Source organism: Podarcis vaucheri (genome assembly GCF_965113315.1).
Source record: "Podarcis vaucheri genome assembly, chromosome: 13".
In the NCBI taxonomy this organism is placed as follows: Eukaryota; Metazoa; Chordata; class Lepidosauria; order Squamata; family Lacertidae; genus Podarcis; species Podarcis vaucheri.
In genome coordinates, this window is record NC_138751.1 from 36756545 (window position 1) to 36783378 (window position 26834).

At 45.6% G+C, this 26834-nt stretch overlaps 1 protein-coding gene and 1 long non-coding RNA gene across 2 annotated transcripts in view; one reads left to right on the top strand and one right to left on the bottom strand.

The window, feature by feature from the left end:
* Positions 1–18482, bottom strand: part of COL1A1 (collagen type I alpha 1 chain) — a 44494-nt gene extending 26012 nt beyond the window's left edge. Inside the window, exons 1-23 of the mRNA XM_082194290.1 lie at positions 18269–18482; positions 15751–15936; positions 14792–14829; positions 14654–14689; positions 13786–13878; positions 13607–13675; positions 12494–12538; positions 11363–11416; positions 11054–11107; positions 10449–10502; positions 9498–9551; positions 8861–8914; positions 8711–8755; positions 7362–7415; positions 7167–7211; positions 6798–6851; positions 5486–5584; positions 5334–5378; positions 5151–5249; positions 4043–4096; positions 3831–3938; positions 2697–2750; positions 1079–1177 (exon numbers count right to left, since the gene is read on the bottom strand). Coding sequence (XP_082050416.1) covers positions 1079–1177; positions 2697–2750; positions 3831–3938; positions 4043–4096; positions 5151–5249; positions 5334–5378; positions 5486–5584; positions 6798–6851; positions 7167–7211; positions 7362–7415; positions 8711–8755; positions 8861–8914; positions 9498–9551; positions 10449–10502; positions 11054–11107; positions 11363–11416; positions 12494–12538; positions 13607–13675; positions 13786–13878; positions 14654–14689; positions 14792–14829; positions 15751–15936; positions 18269–18350 — 1575 coding nt within the window. The 5' untranslated portion in view covers positions 18351–18482. The remainder of the gene's footprint in view (positions 1–1078; positions 1178–2696; positions 2751–3830; positions 3939–4042; positions 4097–5150; positions 5250–5333; positions 5379–5485; positions 5585–6797; positions 6852–7166; positions 7212–7361; positions 7416–8710; positions 8756–8860; positions 8915–9497; positions 9552–10448; positions 10503–11053; positions 11108–11362; positions 11417–12493; positions 12539–13606; positions 13676–13785; positions 13879–14653; positions 14690–14791; positions 14830–15750; positions 15937–18268) is intronic.
* On the top strand, positions 1083–25638 carry LOC309516078. Its single transcript, XR_014212750.1, has 3 exons — positions 1083–1221; positions 2664–2759; positions 25293–25638. It is a non-coding gene; the product is annotated as an uncharacterized lncRNA (long non-coding RNA).
* The last annotated feature ends 1196 nt before the right edge of the window (positions 25639–26834 follow it).

Genomic DNA, 26834 nt, shown 5'->3' on the forward strand with positions numbered 1-26834 from the left:
AATTTTGTTCTAAGTTGCCCTGAGCTCATGGGAGAAAGTGGTAGATTGATGCATTAGATAGATGGAAGTAATGATCCCCTTTGCATCTTGAAGTGGGGCCTAGAAGGCAGGGTTCAAATCACTGAGCAAGGAAGGATTTGAGAGCTTGTGTGACCCAGTAAGAAGGGCATTTCAGCTTGACTAATAAGCCCCCGAGTTAAATTTGCAATGCTATATTTAATTTTCTAGTGCCCTTGGGCAAGTCACGTTTGCCTCTGAATATGTTCTTGGCAAAAATGGGGTGTTCAGGGAGGCTGAATTTCCCCCTAAAAACTCCTTGCTTTTACTTTGATGGTGCTGTTTGCAGCTATTGCTTCCCCCCATGGCTGCTATTTCTTTAAGGGCTTTTTCTCCTTCCAGAAATGACCCTCACCAATCAAGGATCACATAGGGAGCTACAGGGTGCCACGATTCCATCCATTACCCTAATTCTAACTGGGCAAATTCTTACCCTTATCCCATCATGGCCCTTCTGTAAAAAAACAGCCAAAAGAGGACACTAAAACCTGTCGCCAAAAGTCTTCCTCCTTTCAATTCACTTATGTATTTCTCAGCCTCATTTTCCCATCTGCAAAATGGGACCATTGCAGACTTTCCTTGCAGGGGTGGTCTTTCAAATTTTAGCAGCGCCCTGTGCAAGGCCACAATTGGGTGCCCCTGTCTCCCACCTTCCTTTCTGCTCAATTCACTGTCATATTTGTGACACCCTGCAACGTCCCCAGGCTTAGCGCCCAGTGCGGCAGAACCGGTCATGCTGCCCGAAATCTGCCTCTGCCCCTTACCAAGTTGTTAGGATGGATGTGACAAGGAGTGCAAAGTCCTTTGCATACCTCAAAGTCCTATGTTATTTTCTAGGTGCCATTACTATAACAGCAAGGGGAGCTTGTGATTTCACAACACAGTTTGTTTTTCAATTCCTCTCTAGGGCATGGGAGCTTCTGACAGAATGCAACTCATTCCCCACTGCCCAGGGCCTAACAGGAAAGTGTGTGGCTAGATCGCCTTTGTACCTCTGCCAGATCTCTTGCAATCCACTCACCTTGGCTCCAGGGAGACCAGGCTCACCAGGGCGTCCAGCTTCGCCAGTATTTCCTTTGGGGCCAGCGGGGCCAGGAGAGCCACGTTCGCCAGGTGGGCCCTGGAAGAGAAAAAGCGGTCAAGTTATCCCATGAAGCACTGCAGGTAAATGCCGACATTGTTTCATCTTCTTCTGGTTCAGAAGGCTGTTGTGTTATATCAGAGCTCAATCTAATATTCCCAGAATTGTAACCTCGAGGACCATCTAGTCCAACCCCTTCGCAATGCAGGAATCTGAACACGCGGTCTCCCCTCCAGTTTGAAACCATACTGGACCCTGCTTAGCTTTGCAAGTGTGCTAGCAGTTTTATTGCTGCACCACTAGGAGGACAGCAAGGGAAGGAGACCAACACCAGGCTGCCTGATTCTGTGTGGATGGCTTCATCTTCATGGGCAGAGAATATAAGATATGAGCCATAAAAAAGTCCCAAACCCAACAATATGAGCAATAACTACTGGGGCTCTGGTTCTCCTTTAGCGAGATGAGCATATGTGAGTGGTTTGAGGTTATGCTGGAGAATTCCAGAACGTGGTAAAGTGTGATATATAATAATGAAATGTTGCTGGGGTGGGAAGGGCAAAGGATGGGGGACGGGGATAGGACCGAAGCTGGCTTCCAGACAAGATCGGGTGCCTTAAAAAAAAAATAGAAAAAAGCTCAAAAACCTGGAACTGCAGGAGTGGGAAGACATGAAAGCAACTGGTGTTGTTAAACAAGAGCTGGGAGCAACGATCATTCATCTGGGGCCTTGAGGGTGAGGCTGCAGTGTCTTCAAAAGGGATGGCGTGTGATGCTCTCAGATGATTAGGCAATCCCTGCTGGCCCCTATAAATTTCCACAAGACTACCCAGCTCCTTCAGGGAGTTTTGGAGGGAGGTGGAGAGCAGATTCACTTAGTGCAAAGGAGCTCCTTAGCTTTCTATATTTGCTGGACAATTAGACTTCCATCTTAGAGATCTGGGCGCATGCCTGCCACAAACTTATTCAGCAGCAGCTTGGCCAAGTTCCCATTCGGCATCCACCTCTAAAATGGGAGTGGTATGAAGTTAATTAGAGCTGGAAGCTTTACTTTTTACCGTATTTTTTTTTAAAAAAGAAAATTGCTATTTTTGATGTTTTTACTTTCACTAGCCCTACTATCAGCATTGGCAGGGCAGGAAAGAAATGAAAGAAATTGAGAACTAGTCATGTTTTGATAGCATTAGAACATGTGCAGAGTGCCGTTTCTCAACGTTGTGAAAATCTGCTCAGGCCACCTGAGATTAAGGGGAGTTCCAAAGAAGAAGACTTTCTTTCCATCACCCATTTAACTCTTTTAAACTATTCCTAATGTAGGTAACGGCTAGCAAAAATAAAATAATATCCAGTAGCATTTAAGATTGCTCCAGGCTCCTTTCTACTAAGAGAACATTCCATCTCTCGCTGGTTTAACTGTCTCTGCCTTGACCCACATTCCCAGAGCCTTATCTGAGGCTTCCCACCTCAGCCCATTGGAGTGATGCCAATGGATGGAGAGGCCATTATTTTTATACCTTTTGTTCTGTAGAGAAGAAAGTGACAGCGTGAGACTAGAACCTACCTTGGGACCAGCAATGCCATCAGATCCGGGGAAACCACGGCTTCCGGGAGCACCCTGCGAATGGTAAGGAGGAGAACAGGTTAATGTCATATACACAGCACTGGGCTCTCCCATCAAAGTGGACAGGGAAAATAAACATTGATTGGCCAGAAAGGACCAAAAATACAAATCCTGTGAGGCAGAATCACATGCAGATCAAAGAAAGTAAATTCAGATTCAGGATAATCTTGAGAATCTCAGAATCCTAGTTTAGGGCCCAGGCTGAAGACAGGACCCCACACCTGCCAACCCCATCTCAAAGCAGCAAGACACAACCCACAAATAGAGATAAGGGGCTGAAAAGGTGTGCAAAGAGTTGCAGGTAACTCAAGCGAAAGTACAGGAAGGCATATTATAAGAGGGAGCAAAGAAACAAAAGTAAACAAGGAAAACTGTCTAAGTGAGAGGGAAGTTTGGATTTGATCAAATGTTTGAAGTTCAAAACACAACTGATGACCTGGCTATATTGCAGCGGTCTTTTGACCTCAAAGGTCTCAGTTGTTTTTTATTTCTCTGTATGAAATCAATTCTCGTGGGACTGCCCTGGGATTTCAACTTGAGAACAGAAAAGAATGACGGTGTTTCTTTTTCTAAATTCAGCCGTGGATGATTCTTAAGGCAGTGATCTGTTAAGTGAAAAGGACAGCGATGTTCTGCCCACCTCCGGGCCTAAACAGTGCTTCCTCGTGGGTTTAAAACACTCCACGGTGAACACATTGTACCAATTGGGCTCCCATCTTAGAAACCATAAGAGGCAGTTCCTAATAAGTGGCAAAGGTATCTGCAGATTCAGTTTTCTTTGAAGTGCTGCAGCGCACTCTATTTTTGCAACAGCTTTTCCCTGCAGAATAGCTCTCCTCTGACTCACAGAGGCTTCTTGAGGCTGCCTTTCCAGACTGCTTTGCTTTCATTTGTAATTTGACCCAGCAATTCCTAACTAATCTAATAATGTACTGGGAGTATGTTAGACAGATACATGGTCCGTGCACAAATTAGTCTGCTTGCTAAGAGGGTGTGATCTTGCTGCCCGCAGTTAAGGAGAGACTAGTTTTGGTTGGAGAGGGCAGTAATATGGAGAACAACGTTGGTACGTACACGTTCACCAGCAGGTCCAGGCAAGCCAGCGGGTCCAGGCTCACCACGAGATCCTCTCTTGCCTTCCTCACCAGGTGGACCAGGGGGGCCTTGGACACCAGCGGGACCCTGGGAGATAAAAGGAAGGAGAGGCAAGCGTTAACAAAAGTGAAAATGAAACAAGAATAGATGCACCATTTTAGAACTACATCCCAGGTGAGAGGAATACTTACGGGTTCGCCTTTAGAGCCAGTATCTCCTTTGTTTCCGGGAGCGCCAGGTTCACCCTAAACGTATTAGGAAGAGACAGAAAACAACATGATCACAAATCTCGTTCAGCACAAGGAAGTCAAGAATGAATCCTTTTTTCTATGAGAGAACAAGGGGATGTGGCTTTTCTGAGATGGCTTTCAACATGCATCTGTTATCAAGACTTAGAATTGCAGAGTTGGAAGGGACCCTGAGGATCATCTAGTCCAACCCCCTGCAATGCAGTTGTCCCATACAGGGATCGAACCTGCAGCCTTGGAGTTATCAGCACCATGATGCAACCAACTGAGCTATCCAGGCTGGCAATCCACAGAGGGGGAGATTTGATAAGATGCTGATGCATGTGATTATGGGCTTGGGCCCTGAATAGAAAGGACAGTTTAGAGCAAACTTGGCCCTCCAGATGTTTTGGGACTACAATTCCCATCATCCCTGACCACTGGTCCTGTTAGCTAGGGATGATGGGAGTTGTAGTCCCAAAACATCTGGAGCGCCAAGTCTGGCCATGCCTGGTTTATAGGAAGCAGAGTCAAGGAAAGGGAACTTGAGAATGTAATCGTGAACATGCAACTTGATGTAAACCTCCACCATATGAGAGTTAACAATGGGGTTTGGTAGAAGGAGCGCCCTGCTAAATAATCTTGGATACTGCTACCCTTAAAAAAGAGATTTGCACACCATCGCCTACCATTTTGATACCTTTATCCTACCTGCTACACAAATCTAGCTGCTCTGGAATACTGTCATTTTCAGAATTTAAAAACCCAGTGTATTATATGATGCCAAGGCAGGAAAGCTGATATTATTGGTAGTATTGGAGGCCATGGCTTGAAAAAGACTAAGAAACAGTTCTTTAGCTATTAAACAAGCACAGTCGGAGAGGATATGCAGAGGGCGGTATTTCCTGAATTAATTATGTTATGGTAGGCTCCTCCTTGCGTTCTCTCAGTTAGGCTAAAGAAGTCTGGGTTTCCTGGATAACCCACCCAGATGCCTCTATTTCTAATTTCTTCAAAGACCTCTGAAGGCAGGCACAACTTAAATGACGAGGGGAGATCAGGTGAGACTTACGCTGTTACCCTTGGGACCAGGAGCGCCACTGGGACCCTGAGGTCCAGCTGGGCCACGAGGACCGGGGAAGCCGGGGGCGCCGGAAGCTCCAGGAGCACCCTAGGAGAAAAGAGCAGCACTGGTGAAGCAACTGGGAAAGGAAGGCATTGGGGAAGACAAGAAAAGCGATGGGAGGGTACTTACAGTTGCGCCTTTGGCACCAGGTTGACCATCAGAACCGGGGTTGCCCTAAAGCAGAGGAGAAGGAGGAGAGAAGAGTCATTATGATGAAGCTCCTTAGAAAGTCCCGAAGCGCATTCGACAAAAGCCAAAAATCGGCCAGTAGCGCAGCTTACAGAAGGACCAGCAGCGCCAGCAGGACCAGCGGGACCAGGTTCACCACGAGCACCTTGTGGGCCTTCACTGCCACGGGCACCTTGGGGACCGGTTTCACCCTGTGCAATAAGAGAAAGAAGAACAAGGGACATAAGCACTCTTCCACAGGTATGGTGGCAGCGTCTCCCTGTCAAACCACACCATCCCACACCCAGCCCTTCTGAAGCTTCACAGTTTTGTCTCATTGGATCAGTACCACAATGCCTCAGGCCTCCCTTTGCCACCCTGTCTCTCAGAAATCAAGAGGTTTGAGGCCTGCCACCTGAAGAACACTACTTGGTCCTTTTGAGGCGGGCTGCTGCTACAGCTTCTTTGGGGTCTACCACTAAGTGCTTATGCAGCAGGAACTTGGCAGTCACCAGTCCTTTGCAGACTGCTGCTCTGGGAACACCTGAACCCTATAAGCCACTCCGGAGGTTGAGCAATGCGGTGGCTTCCTTCCCAGACCAACATTGCTTGTTGTGTGTGAAAGAGACGCTGGAACGGGAAGCAACATTGCGAGCACCTCTCAAGTAGCCTCTAAGCTTCAGACATTGCTGGGTAGGATGAAAAGCTGCCACTCATGGAATTTAAGAACTGGGACCATGTAGATGTGTCAACCTCCATTCTTGAATGAAGAGCTATAAGGGATTCTCAGCCTTCTAGACAGAATACAGAGACTCAGAGGGAGGAGGGCCTTTCAAACATTATGAGGGCCATGGCTTTTCAGAAATAGCCTGTGATCTTTCCCACAGAAGACTAAGGTGCTTGTAGCTGGTTTGGTAAGAAATAGTTCATTTAGAGCTGGTGCTACAGAGCTTTTCATCTAAGAAGGGGAAGTGGAAGACTGTCTCTCCCCTCTCCCCTTTAAAAAATATTATTATTATTATTAACAATAGACTGAGAAATCAAGAAGACCAGTGGGATCTGCAACAAAATGTTGCAGTCTGTCCACAATTCCAGATACTCCATTCTACTTCATCACCTGCCCAGATTTCTGTTCTTCACACCCCAACAGTTTGTTAGCATTCTGTGCCGAGTCTGCACAGTCATTATTGGTTGGTATTTTAATTTTTTAAAATTTTTACCTATAAGAATTTCCCCCTAAATATTTTTGTACACCTGCAAACACTGGGATTCTCCAGATACCTCCCTCTTATGCACTGCTGGTGCAATTTTGGCTTGCATGAGAACTGGCACCTGAGATATTGATAGAGTCTAAACCCAACAATTTTTGATGTTCCTGATACAAAACAATTGCTTCTGAGCATCAGTGTCGTCCGGTGTCTTTACCTTAGGGCCAGCGGCACCAGGGAAGCCAGGGGGACCAGCTGGACCAGTGGGGCCCTGAAAGAAAGAAAGAAATGGCAATTATAGCATTTTCCTTAGAGTCCCAAATTAGCAACCTCTTAACATTGGCCAACTCCACCCCAGCAATGGCCAGAGGTTTGGTCTGTGATTTAAAATGTCAGGGAAAGGGAAACAAGAGTCAAGGCCTCCCATCCCATGGCTGGTTTAATTACAGAGTGTTGTCCTGCAAATTCCCATTTAGGACATGGAGTCTGGCAACGGCCAGTGTTTGTCTGGCAGGACAAACCCTCTCCACAGGAAAATAATCACCACTTGAGCAGAGAAGAAACTGCAGGTTGCAGGAATACTTACTGGGGGGCCGGCAGCACCGGGGGCACCATCATTACCACGAGCACCCTGTGGTGAACAAGAGGGGAAGAAAGGCGTTTCAGTCACTGCCACCTCTCCAGGCCACACCAGACCTGGAGGATGCTACACCAAGGATGCCTTGGTACCAGTTGCATCTAGCCCCACAATATGTCCCTCAAGACAAAACAATGTACTTACAGCAGGGCCGGAAGGTCCAGGGCGGCCTCTCTCACCGGGAAGACCACGTGGGCCCTAGGCATAAGGAGAAACAAGTTTAGTTTAGGGGAAGGTAGCTTTGATCCATGCCCTGTTACCATCCACCCAACCTTTCATTAGCCATTCATTAGCATCTACCATTTCTAATGCCTCTACTGGTGTTAAGGGGTTCCTTCATTCCCCAGGGAGCCATAAAGTGAGAACAAAGACTTTGTATATGCCAGCATGCCTTGCTTCTTCGTGTCTTTGCTTCATACCTCTCAAGTGCCCTCAGCTTAAAATTGTTTTTTTTTATCTGCCCCCTCATTTCTTGATGCAATCCCCTCTGACTCATTATGTGTTCTTGCTCTCCTGAATCTGGCTGCAACTATACGCAAAAGGATGATAAATGCCACAGTGGAATCCTTTAGACCAAGCAAAAGAGCCTTTGCTCTGTAGCTTTCACCACCCGGATGCTACAAACCCCCATGACGTCTGCCCTGCTGTCTGAAATCTCACAGAAACATAGTTCTCTGCAAAGTAGAGGTGAGGAACTCACAGCCCTCCAAAAGTTGCCGAGCAACACTTCCCACCCTTCCTGACGAAATGGCCATGGTGACTGGGACTGATGGGAGCTAGAATCCAACCACATCAGGAGGGTACCTCGGTTTCCCAAACCCTGCTATGAAATAATGCTTCATCTCGCTGGATCTTTCTCATTGTGTTCTTTTATGTCAAAACGCTCCTGTCCCTCATGTAGGTTGCTACTGCCATACTCAGATGGAACTATTGTGTTGTCCTTTGGGGTTACTGCATGTTAACCATCACATGGAACTAGTTCACCTGAAGGGTTTTCATGAACAACATATGAAAGGAAGCATACTGAACTTGGACGCCTTCAGACAAATTATTTCCACTTGATTCTCCACAAAGCATGCTAGGAATCAAATCCATCCTCAGAACACAAAGGATGTAAGGTGTGTTCACAGTAGGCAGAAACCAAACAGAGATACCTTATATTGAATCGGACCATGGGTCTACCTAGCTCAACATTGTCTATGGGATTTCAAGAAGCTCCTGAGGATCACAGACAGAGCTTTTGCCCATCATCTGTTCCTTGTTCCTTTTAAGAGGCTAGGGATTGATCCTGGGACATTCAGGGACACAAAGCATGCACTCTCCCAATGAGTAAGCCCTCTTACTTCCCCCCTTTTGGTGACTAGGAATTCTCCTTTCATCACCATCCTTTCACCTGAACAAATCAATTTCTGCTAATACCCTGCCTATGCTTGTAAGATTTGGAAAGATTGTCTACCCATCAAAGCAAAGGGCAGAAGAACAATGATACTCACAACTTGTCCAGGAGCACCATTCTCACCAGGGCTACCAGGCTCACCCTGAAAGAGGAAACAGAGCAGACGTCAACACCCTGTTGCTGAAACAGGAGAGGGTAGAATTAGATATAAACGGAAGGGGGCACATACTTAAAAGTGGACACTCACCTTGGGACCAGCTGGACCAGCATCACCTTTAGCACCATCAAGACCGCTGAAACCCTAAAGTAGTGGGATGAAGGAACGGATGGAAAAGAAGAAAAGGGAACATTAAAATTCAAGGAGTTGAGTATAAAAAAGGCAATGGGGTGCCTTAATTCTACGTTTGGAAGGTTAGCAGCTCCTCATTTTACTGTTCAACTGAAAAGACTACAGGCTCCATATTGGCAACCATGCAAAAGCTGAGGAGGCCTGGGTGGAAGACCACCTTGGAACCAAGGATATGAATATACAAGATAATAATATAATGGTCAACTAGAAACACCTGAGTAGACATTTTTAAGGGTTCGTTTCATGCTCTTCTCAGCTTGGACCTTGGCTACCTTGTAAGATAAATAGTTCTAGGTGGGGCTTCACCCCAAGGTTTAGGTGACCACATTGCTATTGTCACCTTCATGGCAGGCATTATCTAGTGGAGGTGCCATGATGGCAATGGCAGATGCTGTTTGTATTGTGATGGCTGTAAACCTTAAAAGCTCCAGCGGGAATGCATGTCTACTCCTAAGTAAATAATCTAGCCAGGGGACATTCTGAATTGCAAGATCCCCGGATTTTCTTGGTCATTGAGCTATTGGAGCGCACTTACTCTGTGTCCCTTCATGCCTGGAAGGCCAGCTGTTCCGGGAAGACCACGGGCACCCTGAAGCAAGAGAACAAAAAGTTATTTAGGAGTCAGAAAAGAAGAAGAAAACGTGTCTCGCCTTTCTCGCCTTCTTTAGGCAAGTGGGTGGGACCTCTTCACACCAATAACTGGTTTATGATTAGGACATACCTAATGTGCTTTTCATCAATAGCAACAACACTGTAGGACTCAGTTTAAAAGGATTAAGAAGTGCTATTAAGGCAGATGGCGGCATATTTACTGCTAGTTTTGTGCTATGTCCTTACATCTCCTTGAACATCCTAGTTCTTTGTACAGCTGGGACCAACCATCAAGAGCTCAAAATTTTCATTCTAGGAAGGAGTCTGTCAGTGATCACCCAGTCTAGTGGGCAGAGTGGATGTGTTCAAATATGGGCTCCAAAATCTCACCCAGCCATCTTGAGGCCTTAGGCGCATAAACTGTTTCACAGTCAAACCTAACCACCTTGCAAAATTGCCGGGAAGGTGAACTGAAGTCGGGATGCATTGCAATACAGCTTTTGGGGTGGGAATAGGTTGTATGTCACCCTTCGCCAATCCCATGTCCTACAGGTGCTGCCGGATTCCAAATCCCATCAGCCCCAGACGCCATCATGGCCAGTCGTGAGGGGTGACAAGAGTTGTAGTCCAAAATATCTGGAGATTGGAGACGGCTGTAGGGTGGGTTTATAAATGAACCATCCCTCTGTACCGAAGCAGGAATCGAAAAACTTAAGCCGCTTCTTGCTAATACGATCGTCGAATCTGCTCTTTCAGGCCGCCAATGTAAGACATTGCATCACTTTCCCTAAACAACAGGTTATAATCTCAAGGCTCCAGGGATGCCAGGACAAGGAGCAGCTCTTCCTAAAAAGACAGGTGCTTGACAGCCGCCCCATGATTAGAGACATCTTACCTGTGGACCTTGGGCACCACGCTCGCCAGGACGGCCAGGTTTTCCAGCTTCACCCTTGGAGAAAGAAGAGGAGACAGGGTCTGAGCCAATGCTCAAGAAACAGTGCACTACGCGAGGATGAAAGACCATTGATTGGGGAACTGTGTTTGTAAAAGGGACTTTGACCTCGCATTAAGGTTTGCAACCAAATGGCCCTGTAATGTCAACAGGTGTTCCTTAAGGATTGGTGCTTCTGCTAAGCAGAAAGGGAGAAGCCAGAGAAAGTGGTAAGGGGCAAGGATGGATAAGGCCCAGCACTGACAAACTGTGGGGGTCTCCCATCAAATGCTGGTTTGGTGGGCTGCTTAGGAGTTCAAGTCACTGATTGCAGATAGGGCTTTTTTAATTTTTACACTGCGAGTTTTTTAGACCTGACTCGCTTTACTTGGAATCAAAGCAAGGCAGGTGGATAAGTCGGCCAACTCAAGTTTGTAAGTTGAGAGTAACCTTGACACTGAAGTCAGTGATTTGTGTGGCTATTTGGGCACACTCCGTCTTTGGATAATTGGAAAGAAGAAGTTTCCGGGGACCCCCCCCCACTCCGAAAAAAGACATAAGTCACTCACATCATCTCCATTCTTTCCAGGTGGGCCAGCAGGACCACGGGGACCCATTGGACCCTAGAGTTTGAGAAGAAATAGATGCATTAAAATCCTAGCCGAGTCGTCCCTGCTCCTATTTATAAGCCGGTTGAATTTTTCAAAAGTGGGCCAAAGAATCCCCAGTACGGAAACCTGCCTACTGCATTCGACGTTCAAAAGCTCCCCCAAGTGGTGGAAAAAGAGAACTCCAAGGAACAGGCTCCAAGGAGGCTGTTCAGCTTCGCTATAATAATACATGCAAGAGATACGAGAAATAGTTCAGATGGTACTCACAGCAGCACCAGGCTCTCCGGGTTCACCAGGGGGACCTTGGAAACCTTGAGGACCCTGGAAGATAAATCAGAGCATCTACATTAGATGGAAGGCTATGACCTACTGCACCCCTATTTGTTTTGGGTAGGCCATGATGGCCCACCTGAGTTTTGTCAGCCCCGAGTGCCCCCTTCCTTTCATCTCCACCTCCATGACTTCTGCTGTGCTGCTCTCCTGGCCTGAAGCAACTTCCTCTTCCCTTTGAACCTGCACCCCTCTTGGCCTGCTACAAAGCATCTCTTCTTGAACCACCTTTGTCCTATTCTGGCCTACACCCCAGTTTGCCCAGCATAGATGCATAAGCTTCCCAGTAAAGGTCAGCTGGAGCCAAAGCTCACCAATGCTGGGAGCTCAACAAAGAAATAGAAACAAGTGCCACTGTGCATGGGCAGAGTGTTCTGCAGAACATGTAGATTCTTCATGTATCTTGGACTGGAGTTCAGGACACCTACATCTCCAGCACACACACACACACACCCTCTCTTATTCGAAGAGGCAAGCGATACATTACTTTGGTTCCGTTGCCTGACTTCATTGCACACTGTTGGTCTACCCGCTTTAAGAAGGAATAGTGTCAATAAGTAACCACCTCACACATCAATGTGGAAATGGTTATGTATTCCATGCCCCTTCTCTCATCTCTCCAGAGTTTCTGTGAATGCCTGTGAGCATCCAGGCCTATGGAGTAGGCCTCTCAAGAGAGGACCTTATTTCTTCTGTGCAAAGAGAAAAGAAATCTGTTACCAAAGCAATCTCCTATTCTGTGCCAAGGATAAGTGAATTCTGTGACTCCAGAATTTATACAAATGAAGATTTGCATTATTATTACTATTTTCTGGAAAGAGACAAAGATGGCACAAAATCCTTGCTCTCCAGAGCACTAGAAACCCCACTAGCCCCCATTCCTCCAACCAAAGGAAGGAATAGGACCAAAGGAAAGAACTGGGAATTTCTGGTTGGTGAACATTGCCTCAAGTACTGAGGTCCGTACATTTACAATGCACCTCTCTCATCTGAAATCCCAAATGCACAACCCCTTGTCTAAAATGTATTGAGAATTCGTTATTAAGATGGAAGCAAAGAAGTACTTACGGGAGCACCAGGAGGACCAGGAAGACCACGGGGACCAGCTGGACCCTACAAACCAAAGTGAGAAGAATCAGTCATGTTTCCCAAGTAAATGAAATTGGAGCCATCTTGCCTTGACCCTTGTGGGTATCCATTCTCGTACTGCCTTGCTCTAACCATACATTCTTGACCTTTTCTCTTAACTAGGCCTCACTCTGACCTCCACCCACTTTTATGTCATTTCCTAAATTGTTTTCCCCCCATCTCTCTTTAAACAACCATTTCGTCTCTCTTGGTCTAGTGTTCCACATTGAAGTTGGGGTATGTCTGTTTTTGTAGTTGCTATATGAGTGGTCAGCGTGTTTGGATACCTCCCAGCTGAGAGGCGTTGGGCTGCCATCAGATTTAGCCTAAAGTGAAACGTAACACAAAATGGGAGGTTCCTGCAATGGAATAACTTCTGAGAAGCTATGAGAGACACTCAAAAGATTCCCACAAGACTAATTGAATTTCTTGGTGGGGATTTGCTCACCGTTAAGTCCCCTGCTCCTTTTTCAAACCCGATTAACCGGTGTATTTTAAAGAAAGCAAGTATACTAACCCACACTGCTCAGCCATAAACTCAAGCCACTGTTGCCACTAAAATGAGTTTCATGACTAACTTGTTCCACGGGTTTCACTGGGAGCTGCGTCTAACCACCTTAGTCTGGATCTAATGTTATATAACTAGATGAATCTCAAGTTCCCTTCCAACTCTATGGTAAACACTTAGGACCATAAAAAATTATCATTGTCATGATGCTTATTATTAGTTCATGGAACCCACATTCCATGTCCCTTTTCCTCATGGAAAGAAGCAATGCTATCCCTTAGTTACTCAGCTTTATTAGTGAGATGCCTGCCCGATCAAAAAGAATAAAGTTGGAGTATCTTTGATACTTCAGTTTCTGCTACTAAGAGCTCATCAGGCGGACATCAGTTAGCAACATGTACCTCCCTACCTGTGGCCTCACCATTCTGTCCTGAGATTAAGGAACCAAGAAGGCTGAAACAGACTCCTTCATTCATACTTCTACAATCTTCCCACTTTTCTCCTTCCACACTAAGCTCAAATCCACTGAGGCCGTCAACACTTACCATTGGGCCAGGAAGAGCAAGGCCACCAGATTTTTCATCATAACCGTAACCCATCTGAGGAGCAAAGTACTGTAAGGGGAGAGGAGGAGAAGGAAGAGAGAAGAGAGAACGTGTTGCTGCGGTTCTTAAAAATGCATCCTCCGTGAATTGTTGGAAAAACAAAAGTTATGGAGGCAAACCCAACTTACTCCGCCAAGGCCCGGGGGGCCTGGAGGTCCCGGGGGTCCGGGTCGGCCAGGAGTGCCATCTCTGCCTGGGGGACCAGGAAGCCCCTGAAAACAAAGAGAGCAGGAAGTCGCAGGTTAGCACCGTGGCAGTATATGGTGCTGAATGCACAAAAATGTACCGTATTTTTTGCACCATAACACTCACTTTTTTCCTCCTAGAAAGTAAGGGGAAATGTCTGTGCGTGTTATGGAGGAAATGCCTACAGGTGGCATGCCTACGGATTTTCCTCCTCTAAAAACTACGTGCGTGTTATGGTCAGGTGCGTGTTATAGAGCGAAAAATACGGTATATGTTTCCTACAAAAGAGACACAAAACTTTCAGATTCCTGAGTATGCTAAAGCTATCCATTATTAGAAAGCAATATTAGAAGACCAAAACTGGTTTGGAAATTCCTCACACACCAGCAACATTTGAAGGGGGACCTTCTATTCTCCCACTCCCAAAATATGAACCACCGTGATGCTATAGTAAAGAATGCCAAAATGGCCGGGTCTTTTTGCAACAGCTTTGGGATGTTTAGTTAAAAGCTGATGTGAGCTGAAGAAATCCAAATGTTGTTAAAAAGAAGAAGCAAAGGGAGATTTGAATCTCCTTTCTGTAGCTTAGAGGGGGCGAGTGTTCTTTTAAACAACCTAAGTAGGCAGAATTTCTTTTGCGTATAGGAATGGAAATTTCAAAATGCGGCCAAAGAATATTTTATGACTGTCCTAGTCACACACAACTACTTGCCACCAATTTTTCTGCCATGCTTGCATATTAATTTTATTTCCTTTCCCCTTTGAACTATTATCAGCCAAAGTTTCATTACTGATACCTACCCTGTCTCCTTTAGGGCCTCGTTCCCCCTGAGGACCCTGCCAATTAGGAAGATAATAGTGATTAGCTGGTTATCAAAAAGAAAACAAAATCGTTGCATCCAAATAAATGGAAGTTAGGGTTACCAAAAGATAATTTACCTCTACTCCAGTGGCTTCTGGGGGAGGTTCATCGGTTTCTTGAATACAAAAGGAAAAGGAATATTAGGAATCAGAACCATCACCCAGAATTTATCATCATCACCTGGTACCATTGCTACCCCTCCCTTGCACCCACAATGCCCTCTGGTCTATCAGAACATCCTTCCCTTAATAAACATTGAATGAAGACCAGGCTTCTTTTCTAGGTACATTTAGAAGTTGATAGGAAATGGCAACTCCTATCATTGGCCTAATCAGAATATGTAATGGGCCAATCTGAAGGATTCACATCATCCAGTCTACTTGGGCAATCCTATTTGAAGTGTTGACTTTTCAAAGAAAGGAAAGAAAGCCCAGTTTCTTCCCACAATGCACCAATATAGCATCAACTAAAGTTAAGATGCCTGAAAGGTCCTTTCCCAACTCTTCACTCTCTTTCCTGACTCTGCAGAATTTTCTTTGCCAAATTTCTGGAATCTCTCAAGGAAGGGACGCAAATATTTCTATGAAACCAGCGGTTTGTTATTGATGTTTACGATGAAAACAAAATGGATGGATGAGCGGTTAGATAGCACATAGAGGGGTGGATACAAAGAAACAATTAAATAGGTGATGGGGCTGTAGGTGGGTGGATAAATGGATGGGTGATTAGATGGCTGTTGATTGGTTGATGTAAAGAGAAGAGAGGGGAGAAGAGGAACTAGATAGGTAAACAAATGGATTTTGGTGTACATTAGTAGAAGGTGGATGTTTCGTTTGGGAAGATGGGTGAATTAGTAAAACTAGAATAGATATAATGAGTAAATACATTTGCGGGCAGGCAGTTTCTCCAGGAGACTGATTGGAGTATGCTTAAATGGAATGGGGGGGGGACTGAATGACCGTGGACGGACAGAACCATAGGCAGTACTGATGGTATGAGTGGATGGAAGAAGAGTAGGTAAAGTCAGTATCCATACCAGGGCAAACAGGGCAGCATTCTCCATCGCGTTGCTCGGGATTTGGGCAGTCCTCCAAGTTTTCACAGATCACGTCTTCGCAATGGATACTGCCGCTGTCACACACGCAGATCTGGCAGCTGTCTGGTTTCCAAACATCTCGGTCACTGTACGTTATTCCATTCTGTATGCACCTTCCAGATGGCACTAAAGAAGGAGGTGACACAAGAAATGAGGTGGGCAAGGGAAGAGGGAAAGGGTCCTTTGGGAGCCAGCAGTGTCGGCAGAATGGCCAAGGTGCAAACATGTGAACCTCTTACAACGGATCGATCTGGAGAGCACATACATTTTTTTAAAAAAATAAAATTGTTTCCGATGGTTGGCCTCCCATCCCTCCTCCTCCTGCTCTCCACTTAACGCTGACATTTTGTGCGTGCGCTCTAAGAAAACCCTCATCTGCTTTTCATCAAGCAAACTCTATGACACAGGAAACGAGCCAGCCTCACAATAACTCTTTCCAGTTGCTTTGGAATTTAAACAAAACTTCTGGCCGGTTGTTGCATCCAACTTGGTAACCTCAACGTTCTGAGCTGAAGCCAAGCCAAACACAGAAAGGAGAAAGAAATTCACAGCCTTCTAAGAAGCAAAAGAGATAAAGAGGAGAGGGAGAGAGAGAGACTCAGGAATTTGGACTGGAGGAGGACCCGTGTAAGAGAAGAAATTGCATCCCGCTGATGGCGTGAGGCCTTGGGAAATCAGCTCCATCGCAAACAATTTAGGTAGGATGAGGAGTCAGCAGGTGTGGATCACAATAGGGCAGGCTCACTAGGCCTCCCACCTTGGCTGAAATCCGACGCCAGCTTGCTCAGAAACAAGGAGTTTCGTAGCACCATGGATGTTAACTGTGGAGCATACCTGAGCTAAGGAATGTACCAAGAGATATGACCAAGGACGAATGCTGGAGAAGAAGTAAGCATTTGCTTTTCTAGCAGATTTTGTTTTTGTTTTTTAAATGAGGGACCGTGCATTTTATAAATTATTTCCTCCTGTTAAAACCGAGTGCTGGACTGTTGAATTTTCTGCAAAAATAAAAAAAACCACCAGATACTGGACAGGGAGGGAGAAAGATAACCCGCTATTCTCAGGAAAAAATTAAAGGGGGAAGGAGTCAAGTTGTTTTGGGAACATGAAACTCATGTTTGAGAACGCTCTCCTGGGATGCTGCAGGAAAACTTCCCACCCATCACTAGATGGCAGCAAAACTTCCATAATTGGAGTGATGAATATACTACACACAAAATTTTTTGCTTGCTTGATGGTAAATTGATTTCCCTCCGGTGAGGAGTTGTTTACTAATCCTGTTCAGTTGTTGACCCCGGAAATACACTCCCTTTGATCATTGCTGACCCATTTTAAGGCCACTCCCCACAACCCCACCCCTGGCAAGTCTATAGAAGAATGCCAAGGACAAGCGAGTCCCTTGATGGCCAGTAGATGTCGCCATTGGACTTGGTTGGCGAGCAAAAGTGATCCCCTCCAATCCTGTACCATCCAAAAGGCTTTGTCTATGAAGTGATGTCTAGACTCCTGCGCTTTATAAGTTGCTGAAACATTTTCCTTATGAATCATCCTGAAACTTCTCTTTCTCCTCCTCCTCCTCCTCTCCCCCCTCCCCTCATATTTTCCTGATGGCTTCTGCAGACTTCTTCGACAAGGCAGGGAAAACAGCTTTGTCCTGCTCGCCTCTCCTCCCTGTCAAGCGCTTGGCTTTCCAAGAACGCACAATGAGTTTTCCATCATTTGCCGCGCTCCCCTTTCCTGTCCCCCCTCCAGTGACAACCCACTCGCAGTCCCCACCCCGCTTTCCTGAACTTGGCATGCCAGTGCAGAGATTCTAATTGATCCAACTTGTTATCTGGCCCCAAGGGACATGTTAAGAGAAAAGAAGGAGGGAGCTAGAGGGGGGGAGAGAGACCAAAGGAAACACGCCCAAGGCTATGCACAGCTGGCTAAGTTTGCTTTTAGAAGAGTGGTTTGTTTTCTCCATAGAGCACTTTCAGGAGAAATCTACGAGGTGCGAGAGATACCCTCTTTTTCAGTCTCTTAAGCCTTCCTCCCCACATTGCCTTCATGCCAACTCCTGAAGGTTCGGAAAGATCACAAACGTGTGTTGACCTTTCTCAGTTTTTATTTATTTCTTTTTTTAAAGGAATCTTAAGACTGTATGTAACAAGCGCTCTCTTTGCCTGGTCTTATATCTACATCTCTCAAGCCACCGCAACACGCTGCGAGTATTATAGCCACAGGGAAGCACAGATTGCAAAATCACAACTCAGCCGCCCCCGCCGCTCCTCTCCCCCAACTTTGGCAAACTGCTCGGTAGAACTGGTTTGGTGCTTACTGTCTTTGCACTTCTGGAGTTCTGGGTGGCGCAGAGGGGGAAAATAATTTTGCATTCGACAGAAAGAGATGGGGGAAAGGAAATATGGGGGCAAGCACCACCCCATCCATAGGACTACAATAAAAATGCTGTACTTACGGTCTTCTCCGCCTTGACCTTTGGTGAGTAGAACAGTTGCTGCTATCAAGAGCAGTAACCGGGAATCCACAAAGCTGAACATGTCTAAATATTAGACATGAAGACTCTTTGTATCCTTGGTTCTGCTTTAGTGTCCAGTCATACAGGGATGGTCTGGTTTATGTAGTTCCACTCCAGACCCCAGCAGAAACTTCCTACTGAATCTGTCAAGTTTTTAGCCTCCCTTTTTATACGGTCCAGTGTCCCAGAGGTGGATCCCTTCTTCGCTTGCTTCTGAGTGCTGAGGGGGAGATCTTGGGCCAGCCCCTCAGCCAATCAGAGGAGCCCAGCCTGCCCCCAAGGCGCACACAGACACGCAGACACACACACACACACACGCACCCACTCCCAAAAAGTAGAGAAGCAAAGCCAAGCCCCTTTCTAACCAATCACAAAAAGAATGGACCCCGCTAGCCTCTCTTCCAGAAAACCAGTGGCTCTTCTGGGTTGGCAGTAGATTCTGCAGGAAGAGGGAGGAATGAAATGGGGTATGAATTGAAGGGTGCTTATGTGTTTGTGTATGGATGTATGCGGACTGGGGGAGTTAAAAGAAAAGTGGGAGCAGACTGATTTGAAGAATAGGAGTTACAGGAACGTTAGGAAGAAAAAAGCTGAATATTAAGAGGCATGCAAGATAGTAGTGAGATGGAGCTTGCAGGTTTTGCACGACCTAGTAGCACACCTGTGAAGGTGAGGCACCAGAGGGAGATGTAGAGCAAAGTGTGTATTTGTTTGTCCTTGTTTTCTCTTCTTCTCTAAGTACAGAAAAAGCCAAACTCTGGGGATCTTGCAAACTTCCTCTAAATGCGATCTGATCCTTGCTATGTTGTTGTTTGCTTTAATTTTATATCCATCCTTTCTTTCGCCGCCTTGTCCTCTTTCTCGCTGTCCTTTCAAAAATAATTGCCGCTTAATTTCATACACACACCTTTAAAGTGTATATAGTGGCTTGGAGAGTGTCCTATTTTAAAAAAACGAGAAGGGAGCTTGAAATGATCTACAAAGGACCAAAAGAAAAGAAGCAAATAGGCAAAACTGCAGGGGAAAGGAATATCTCTGCAAGTCCCTCTGCGTTTAGCAGCTCTGCACAGAATTTCCTGACCTTCGAAGTCCCCCCTGTTCCTTTTCTACACCATATGCATATGGGGACTCTGTAGGTGAATCGCAGTACACCTGAGATTCTGCGTCAGGAAACATTGCTTATGACAGCTTGAAAAGAGGAAAGTTCTGGAGTTGGTCTTGCTTATAACCCCAGCGAAGTAAAACATATCTTGCTTGAGAATTCCATAGGAAAAAATCGGTGGGATTTAACTTGCATGCAATGCAGTCACTAATGGAGCGATGAGTTATGATCACAGGTAGTACAGGGTTGTGGTCAGGTGTCTCAAAGTATCAGGGTTTTGGCTTTCCATTTTTGACCACCCTCTCTGTGAAAAACAACAACAGGAAGGCTACCTGTGCATGTGTTTCACTGTGTGATATGGCTTACCCAGTGCCGGTACTCATCAGGAGTAAGTGCCACGCTTTTTAACATTGCTGTTAAAAAGCACTGGGCTTACCTATATTCATGGCTGCCGGTCTGTTAGGATGTGTAACAGAGCAGGGTAGTTTTCACATGTGCACATAGCAGATTGAAACACATTGTTAAAACCATACAAAGTTGTTTTTCCCATTGTACACAATGTTACCCACATTCCAAACCGTCCCTTTATTTGTACTGATGTGAAAAAGAAAGAAAGAAAGAAAGAAAGAAAGAAAGAAAGAAAGAAAGAAAGAAAGAAAATCACAATATTTCTCTTTCTATCCCAATCTGGAACCTCAGCGAGACTTCCCTAAGAGTATCCCAAACCTTTGATCAATAAAAATGACTCCCTCAAACTTTCCACCACTTATTTCACAAAGGTTTGAATGATCAAACCCCTCAAATCCCAGTTGCAAAGATTGCTTTGCTGTTGTGACTCAAATAAAAGCATTCCAGGAAGCTCAGGGAAAAGTCCAAAGGCAGATTTCTTATTAGCTAGTATACTCCGTCTCCCTGATGGACCTCAAGGGCATTTTTCTTTAAAAAAAATAAGAATGGCAAACTTCCATGACTGTTCGAAAGCGCGAAGAGCCACGTTGGTTGGAAAAAGAAGCAGCATCATGACAACAGCACACAAGATACGTTGCAGTTTTTAGAAGCTGTAATTACCACTGCATATAAATGTGTGTGTATGCATGCATGTATGTTTAACAGGCCAACCTCTCAACTTCTGGGTTTTAAAATAAGGACCAAGAAGATTCCAAAGGGAAGGCATCCCAAGGCAAACACCATGAGAAAGAGAGCAAACTTTACCCGGAGAAATAAAAAAATGTAGAGAGAAATATCATTGTGTGACTTTATCCTTGGAAGTATGGAGAAGCAGCGGAATTTGGGTTTTGTGCTTCTTTGCAGTTTTAAGGTTTTACATGCATCTATTCCATGAAACAGGAACACTCTGGAATGAGTTAATGCTCCTAATAATCACGATGGCAGCAGAATGGATCTTAGCAGCAGACGCCGACAAATCTGTCTAATTTCTGCTTATTTTCCCAGTCTTCGCCATATTTCTGCCCCAGTTCGTGAATTTTTCGTTCAAAATTTCGCAACAAAGTTTCGCAACAAGTCATGAAAAATTGTTAGAGCTTTAGTCCACCTTTCCCCTAATGAACACACACTTGCAAGTAATTCCACCATGTATAGCACAACAGTTGTATGTTACTTTGACCAGTATTTGCATTTATATGTGCACACTCTCCGAACGTATGCATTTTCGGAGACCGTATTTTGACTGCGTTGCAAAATTCAGAGGAGAGCAGATTTTGGAAGGGCGCCTACATTTCGGTTGGCATATTGTTTCGGGAAGTGTGAATTGGGTGGGCTCACAAGGCAAAATGCATGTCTCTCTCCCCCCCACACACACATCAGGCAACTCCCGTAGAAACATGGCATATAGCAGAAACACAGGGATCAAATCAACCATTGAAGTTGATCAAAGACAATGGCAAGGAGAGGGGCTTGCTCTGAATCACACTGGGTTGCTGCAGAGCCTGGGAGACCCCAGAGGGTAGACCCCACCATTTCTTCTTAGAGATGGGAGGAGACCACCAATGCCTCCTATTTGCCAAGGGTCTACTGTAGAGGTGGCACTGGGCAGGGAGGAAGGACTGCCAAGGAGAAGACAGAAGCACGGTTTGATGCATTCCTCATGAATGGGCCAGCCTGGTCGGGATCCCTTGAACCAACTGTAAACAAGGATGGATCACGGATCAGAATATATTTTGGAGATTGTCAAGGGCAGTGGCTGTGGGAAGTGATCCATGAGAGGCAGTCAAGTGCAACATTCCTTGTAACGCTAGAGAAGACAAGTGGGGGAATGTTTGGTCCAGCCAGTCGAAACGTCCTGTTCCTCCTGGCTGGAGCATCCTTCCTTTTGCATGTGGTAGAAGGTGGTCGTGGTCTTACCTGTCCAGGTAACAAAGGACAAGTCACACAGCACACTTCCTCTTTTTTTGACTTCCTTCTTCGTTTGACCAGCTTTCAGCTAGGACTGCTCTGCTAGCTCTCAGCTAGCAGATGCACTGAGATTATTCCCCCATATGGGGTAGATCCACATGTACATATTTGTAACCAAGTCTGCCTTCCGGAATCCAACTGTGAACTGATGTGAGTAAACTTCTTTTTTTATTTTTTTTTAATATTTATTAAATTTTCACAAGTTTTAAAGACACATACAATACACACAATACAAAAAATATACATACGGTAACAAGCAAACACGTATAATTTCAACTCCCTTTTTTCCATAAACTTCCTTCATCGACTTCCCCATACCTCCCCTTTCTGCATTCCAATTCCCAAAATTATTTCAGCAAATCCTTAGCCTTAATTTTGTCCAATTTTTCCCTTTTCATGTCTTTTACTTAATCTTTAACAGCTGTAACCCTTACTTTATATAACCACAACATTTTAACATTCATTAATTTTGCAATGTTTCTTAAGATAAATTTTAAATTTCTTCCAATCTTCTTCCACCATCTCTTTCCCCTGGTCTCGGATTCTGTCAGTCATTTCAGCCAGTCCCATATAATCAATCACCTTCATTTGCCACTCTTCCAAGGTGGGTAGGTCTTGTGTCTTCCAATACTTTGCTATGAGTATTCTTGCTGCTGTTGTAGCATACATAAAGAATGTTCTGTCCTTCTTTAGCACCAATTGGCCGACAATGCCCAAGAGGAAGGCCTCTGGTTTCTTAGGGAAAGTACATTTAAGTACCTTTTTCATTTCATTATATATCATTTCGTGAGTAAACTTCTTTTATTGACTTTGAATAAGATTGTGGAATCTTTATTCTTTTAAGAGGGATTCAAGGGAGCTTACCAGGAACAGGGACGCGGGTGGCGCTGTGGGTTAAACCACAGAGCCTAGGATTTGCCGATCAGAAGGTCACGGTTCGAATCCCCGTGACGGGGTGAGCTCCCATTGCTTGGTCCCAGCTCCTGCCAACCTAGCAGTTCAAAAGCACGTCAAAGTGCAATTAGATAAATAGGTACCGCTCCGACGGGAAGGTAAACGGCGTTTTCGTGTGCTGCTCTGGTTCGCCATAAGCTGCTTAGTCATGCTGACCACATGACCCGGAAGCTGTACGCTGGCTCCCTTGGCCAATAAAGTGAGATGAGCGCCGCAACCCCAGAGTCGGTCACGACTGCACCTAATGGTCAAGGGTCCCTTTACCTTTACTTTTTACCAGGAACATACAATTCAATCTGAGACAGACTGAATAGTATAATAGTGAGAGGCTCATACGAGCCTGCAGCCAGCTATCTCCTGTGCATGTAAAAAGAGGAATGTAACTCTGCTACATAAAGGAACTTTCCAGCGCAAGTTAAGAAGGATATTAATAAACAATATATCCTCTCCTGCCACCCTGAACATTCCCACAGTGGCTCCCAAATTTGACCCCTTACCAAAGACCAGGTAAAGTTGCTGCGGGTCTTGGCCATGGGTAGGCAAACTAAGGCCCGGGGGCCGGATCCGGCCCAATTGCCTTCTAAACCCGACTTGCGGACGGTCCAGGAATCAGTGTGTTTTTACATGAGTAGAATGTGTCCTTTTATTTAAAATGCATCTCTGGGTTATTTGTGGGGCACAGGAATTCATTCACCCCCCAAAAAAAAATATAATCTGCCCCACCCCAAGGTCTGAGGGACAGTGGACCGGCCCCCTGCTGAAAAAGTTTGCTGACAACTTAATGTTTTCCCCCACCTGTGCCTTGCTTGTGCTCTCTCCTTAAAGACCTCCCCTCTTTCCTGCAGCTTCCTTCTTTCCCATGCATAGACCCCTCCCACTCCTTTCAATAACCTCTTCAGCTTCTTTACCCTGCTTGGGAACTTCCCCCACCAAGCCGTCAGCCATGGCTTTGTTCCTCCGAGGAAGGCAGAGCCTCCTACTTCTGCAACTTCCATGGACCACTGGAATGAAACTCATAGACCACTGGTGGTCCACAGACCACACTTTAGAAACCTCCCATCATTCGCCTAGATTTTATTTCATTGGAACTGAGAATGATGGCGTCTGCCGCTCAAGAAGGACTTTTGGATCAGCGTGTGAGAGTTTATTGCAAACAAAAGACTTACCAGCTTTTTTAAAAAAGGGAGAGCTTTACAAAGTTCACACAGAAGCATAATATTGCTTACTTTAACTCACCTGTGGAAACAACTCAGAGGCTATTAAGAAGAAAAACGATAACAACAAGAAGATTGAAAGATGGGACCGGTGAACACTAAAAGCAGCAGAAATATGAGATGACTGGACCCTTACTGAACTCAAAGCATGGGAACCCCCAACAAAAATATATAATTTGGCAAAATATTTGGACTTTATGATATGTACTGGTATAATTTGGAATAATTAATGTGATATGATTGGATTGTTAAATAGAAAACTTAATAAAAAATTATTATTATTATTATTTAAAAAAGAAACCTCCCATCATTGACCTTCAACCGGTGGAATTACCACCTGGTTTCAGGTGGATCTGCACCAGCAGTACTGCCGCCATTCCCTGTTCTTTTAAAATGGTTTTCTTTGCTGCTGGTTGTTCAGGAAAGAGTTGAGTGGAGGGGGGGGGAGAGATGCACATTGTCTGCGCAAAGGGATAATACGGCTGCCATTGTGCATCCATAACTGAAAAAAGCAGCAGAAAACTGGGGAGAGGAAAGTCAGGGCGGTGAATGAAAAGTGATTCTCATGCCATAGATTGCGATTAAAGGAGGATCGCAACTCTGGAAAAGGCCACAAATCTAAATAACGCTCGTAGGCGATGGCTTCAGCTGCATGGGTAGTGAGTATGGTGCCCTGCAGATATTGTTAGACTACAACTCCCATCATCCCTGACAATTGGCCATGCTGGTCAGAGCTAATGGGAACTGCAGTCCAGCCACTTCTAACTACCCCAGCATTGAATGAGGGAGATGGAGCTCTCGTGTGGACTTGAATGCCCTTGATGGTTGCAACTCATATGACCTACTTCCAGGCAGTGAAACTGGATGCAGTAGGATGAGGGCAATGAATAATAATAATAATAATAATAATAATAATAATAATAATAATATATTATTTATACCCCACCCATCTGGCTAGGTTTCTCCAGCCACTCTGGGGAAATGAAGAGTCGTAGCACCGTGTACATCCGATGATTTCCCTGGGTCAAAAAGGAGATTTACAGGCTGCCACAGTTGACAGCATTGGCATTGAATGTGTGTGGCATTTCCCCCATTTCCACCACCTCTTGAGACACTGGCAAATGCCCAGCCTTGCTACCCTCCACAGGCGGGCCTTGCTAACGATGATGCAAAAATCGACTGCTTTGTATCCCTCACCCCTTTGCTCCGCGGAGCACTCCTCTCTTCCAGGTTGCCCCCAAAATAAAGAAGTAAAAAACATTTCTGCATTTCCACTTTTCAGATCCACGTGTATTCTTCTCAAAGGGGACACGTCAGAAGTGGAGCCACGAAGCCTTCTGCGCAGGCGCCCTGGCTCTGTGTGGGTTTAATAGGCTGCAATTAAATGCACACCAGAGTTCCACCAAAGCAACGAAAGAGACTTCCCTCCAGCAACGCAGATGCAAAAAAATTCCCGCCGGCTTTGATTGACTGTGACAACGCACACGTTGCAGGAGACATCTCCTCCTCCCTTCTATCCTGACTGGGTTTTTGGACGCTTAAAAAGGCTGGGTGCTTTCCAGAACGAAGATGTGTCTTTAATTTTTGTTTTTTTGCAGCATGACCAAAAAGAAAAGAATCTCATCGTGTGTGTGTGTGTGTGTGTGTGTGTGTAAAGAGAGAATGAGAAGGATGGGGGGAGTGAGACTGGGCTAAGAAGGGGGAGAGACGCCACCTCATCACTTGGAGTTCGCAGTTTGGGCTCAGGAATGCGATGGGTTTGCCTGGGGTGGGTGGGGGGTGGAGAGAAGAGAATGCACTGGGAGAGAAAGAGAAAGAAGGAAAAGGAATAGTCACCCTCTCATTAGGAAGGGAGAGAAACAGACAGAGAGCGCAACGCAGCGGCTGCTGCTTGCCTTTGTGGCTGGGGTCTCCCCATGAAGACACCTTCTGATGTCTTCTCAATGGCTTCTTAACAACCGACCCCCATCTATGTACCTCCGTTGCAAAACCTCCTTGTTGCCTGCAGGTTTCAGTTAGCATTTCATGGAGGGAAACCAGGGGTAAGGGGCTTTTTGACTTTTTTCAATGCCCTAGATTGGCTTGCTTCTGCAAGCAAGCAAGCAAGCAAACAAACAAACAAACAAAAAACTGCTACTTTGGGACAGCTCTCCACAGGTGGCACTGGGACTCCGGGCACAGGGTCCAGGCTATGCTAGTTGCAGTTCCTTCGAAATCCATGTGCAAGGCAGCCATGGAGTGCTGGCAGACTGTGCTGGCGACAGGCCGAGAAACCAAACAACCCAGGAATCGGGCATTCCGATCAGCAGAACCCCACGTTGCCCAGGTTCGCCGTGGGTCCCACTTTTAAAGCTTAAGGCTGGCTGATGGAGCATCAAGATAGCTACTTAGATTCCGGCCATAAGAGCCAACTCCTAGGGGCCTAGGTCCCTTCACGCCTCCCCCCCCCATAAAATATTTGAGAGGGTCAAGAACCCCTCAAAGTGGATTGGCATTGTCATTCAAACGGGGTGTGTGTGTAGTGCGTCATGTGATCGATTATGTAGGGAGGGGCTTGTCTGCCCCCCCATATTTTATTCAAGTTGGCACCCCTGATTCCAGCTAAAAAGCTGCAATGTAGTGCACACATAGCCCAATGCACGTTAAATAGTAGAAAACCAGAGCAGCTATTTCCCAGTTGATGGGATCACAGTTGTCACTTCTCCTCCATAGTGCTCTGAGTATTTTCAATGTGCCTCTCAAACAACTTCTGGTGAAATGTGAAGTTTATGCCCCCATAAAGCCCAGCACCCTGGCACAGAGGAAGCCAAGCCTCACAAATGGG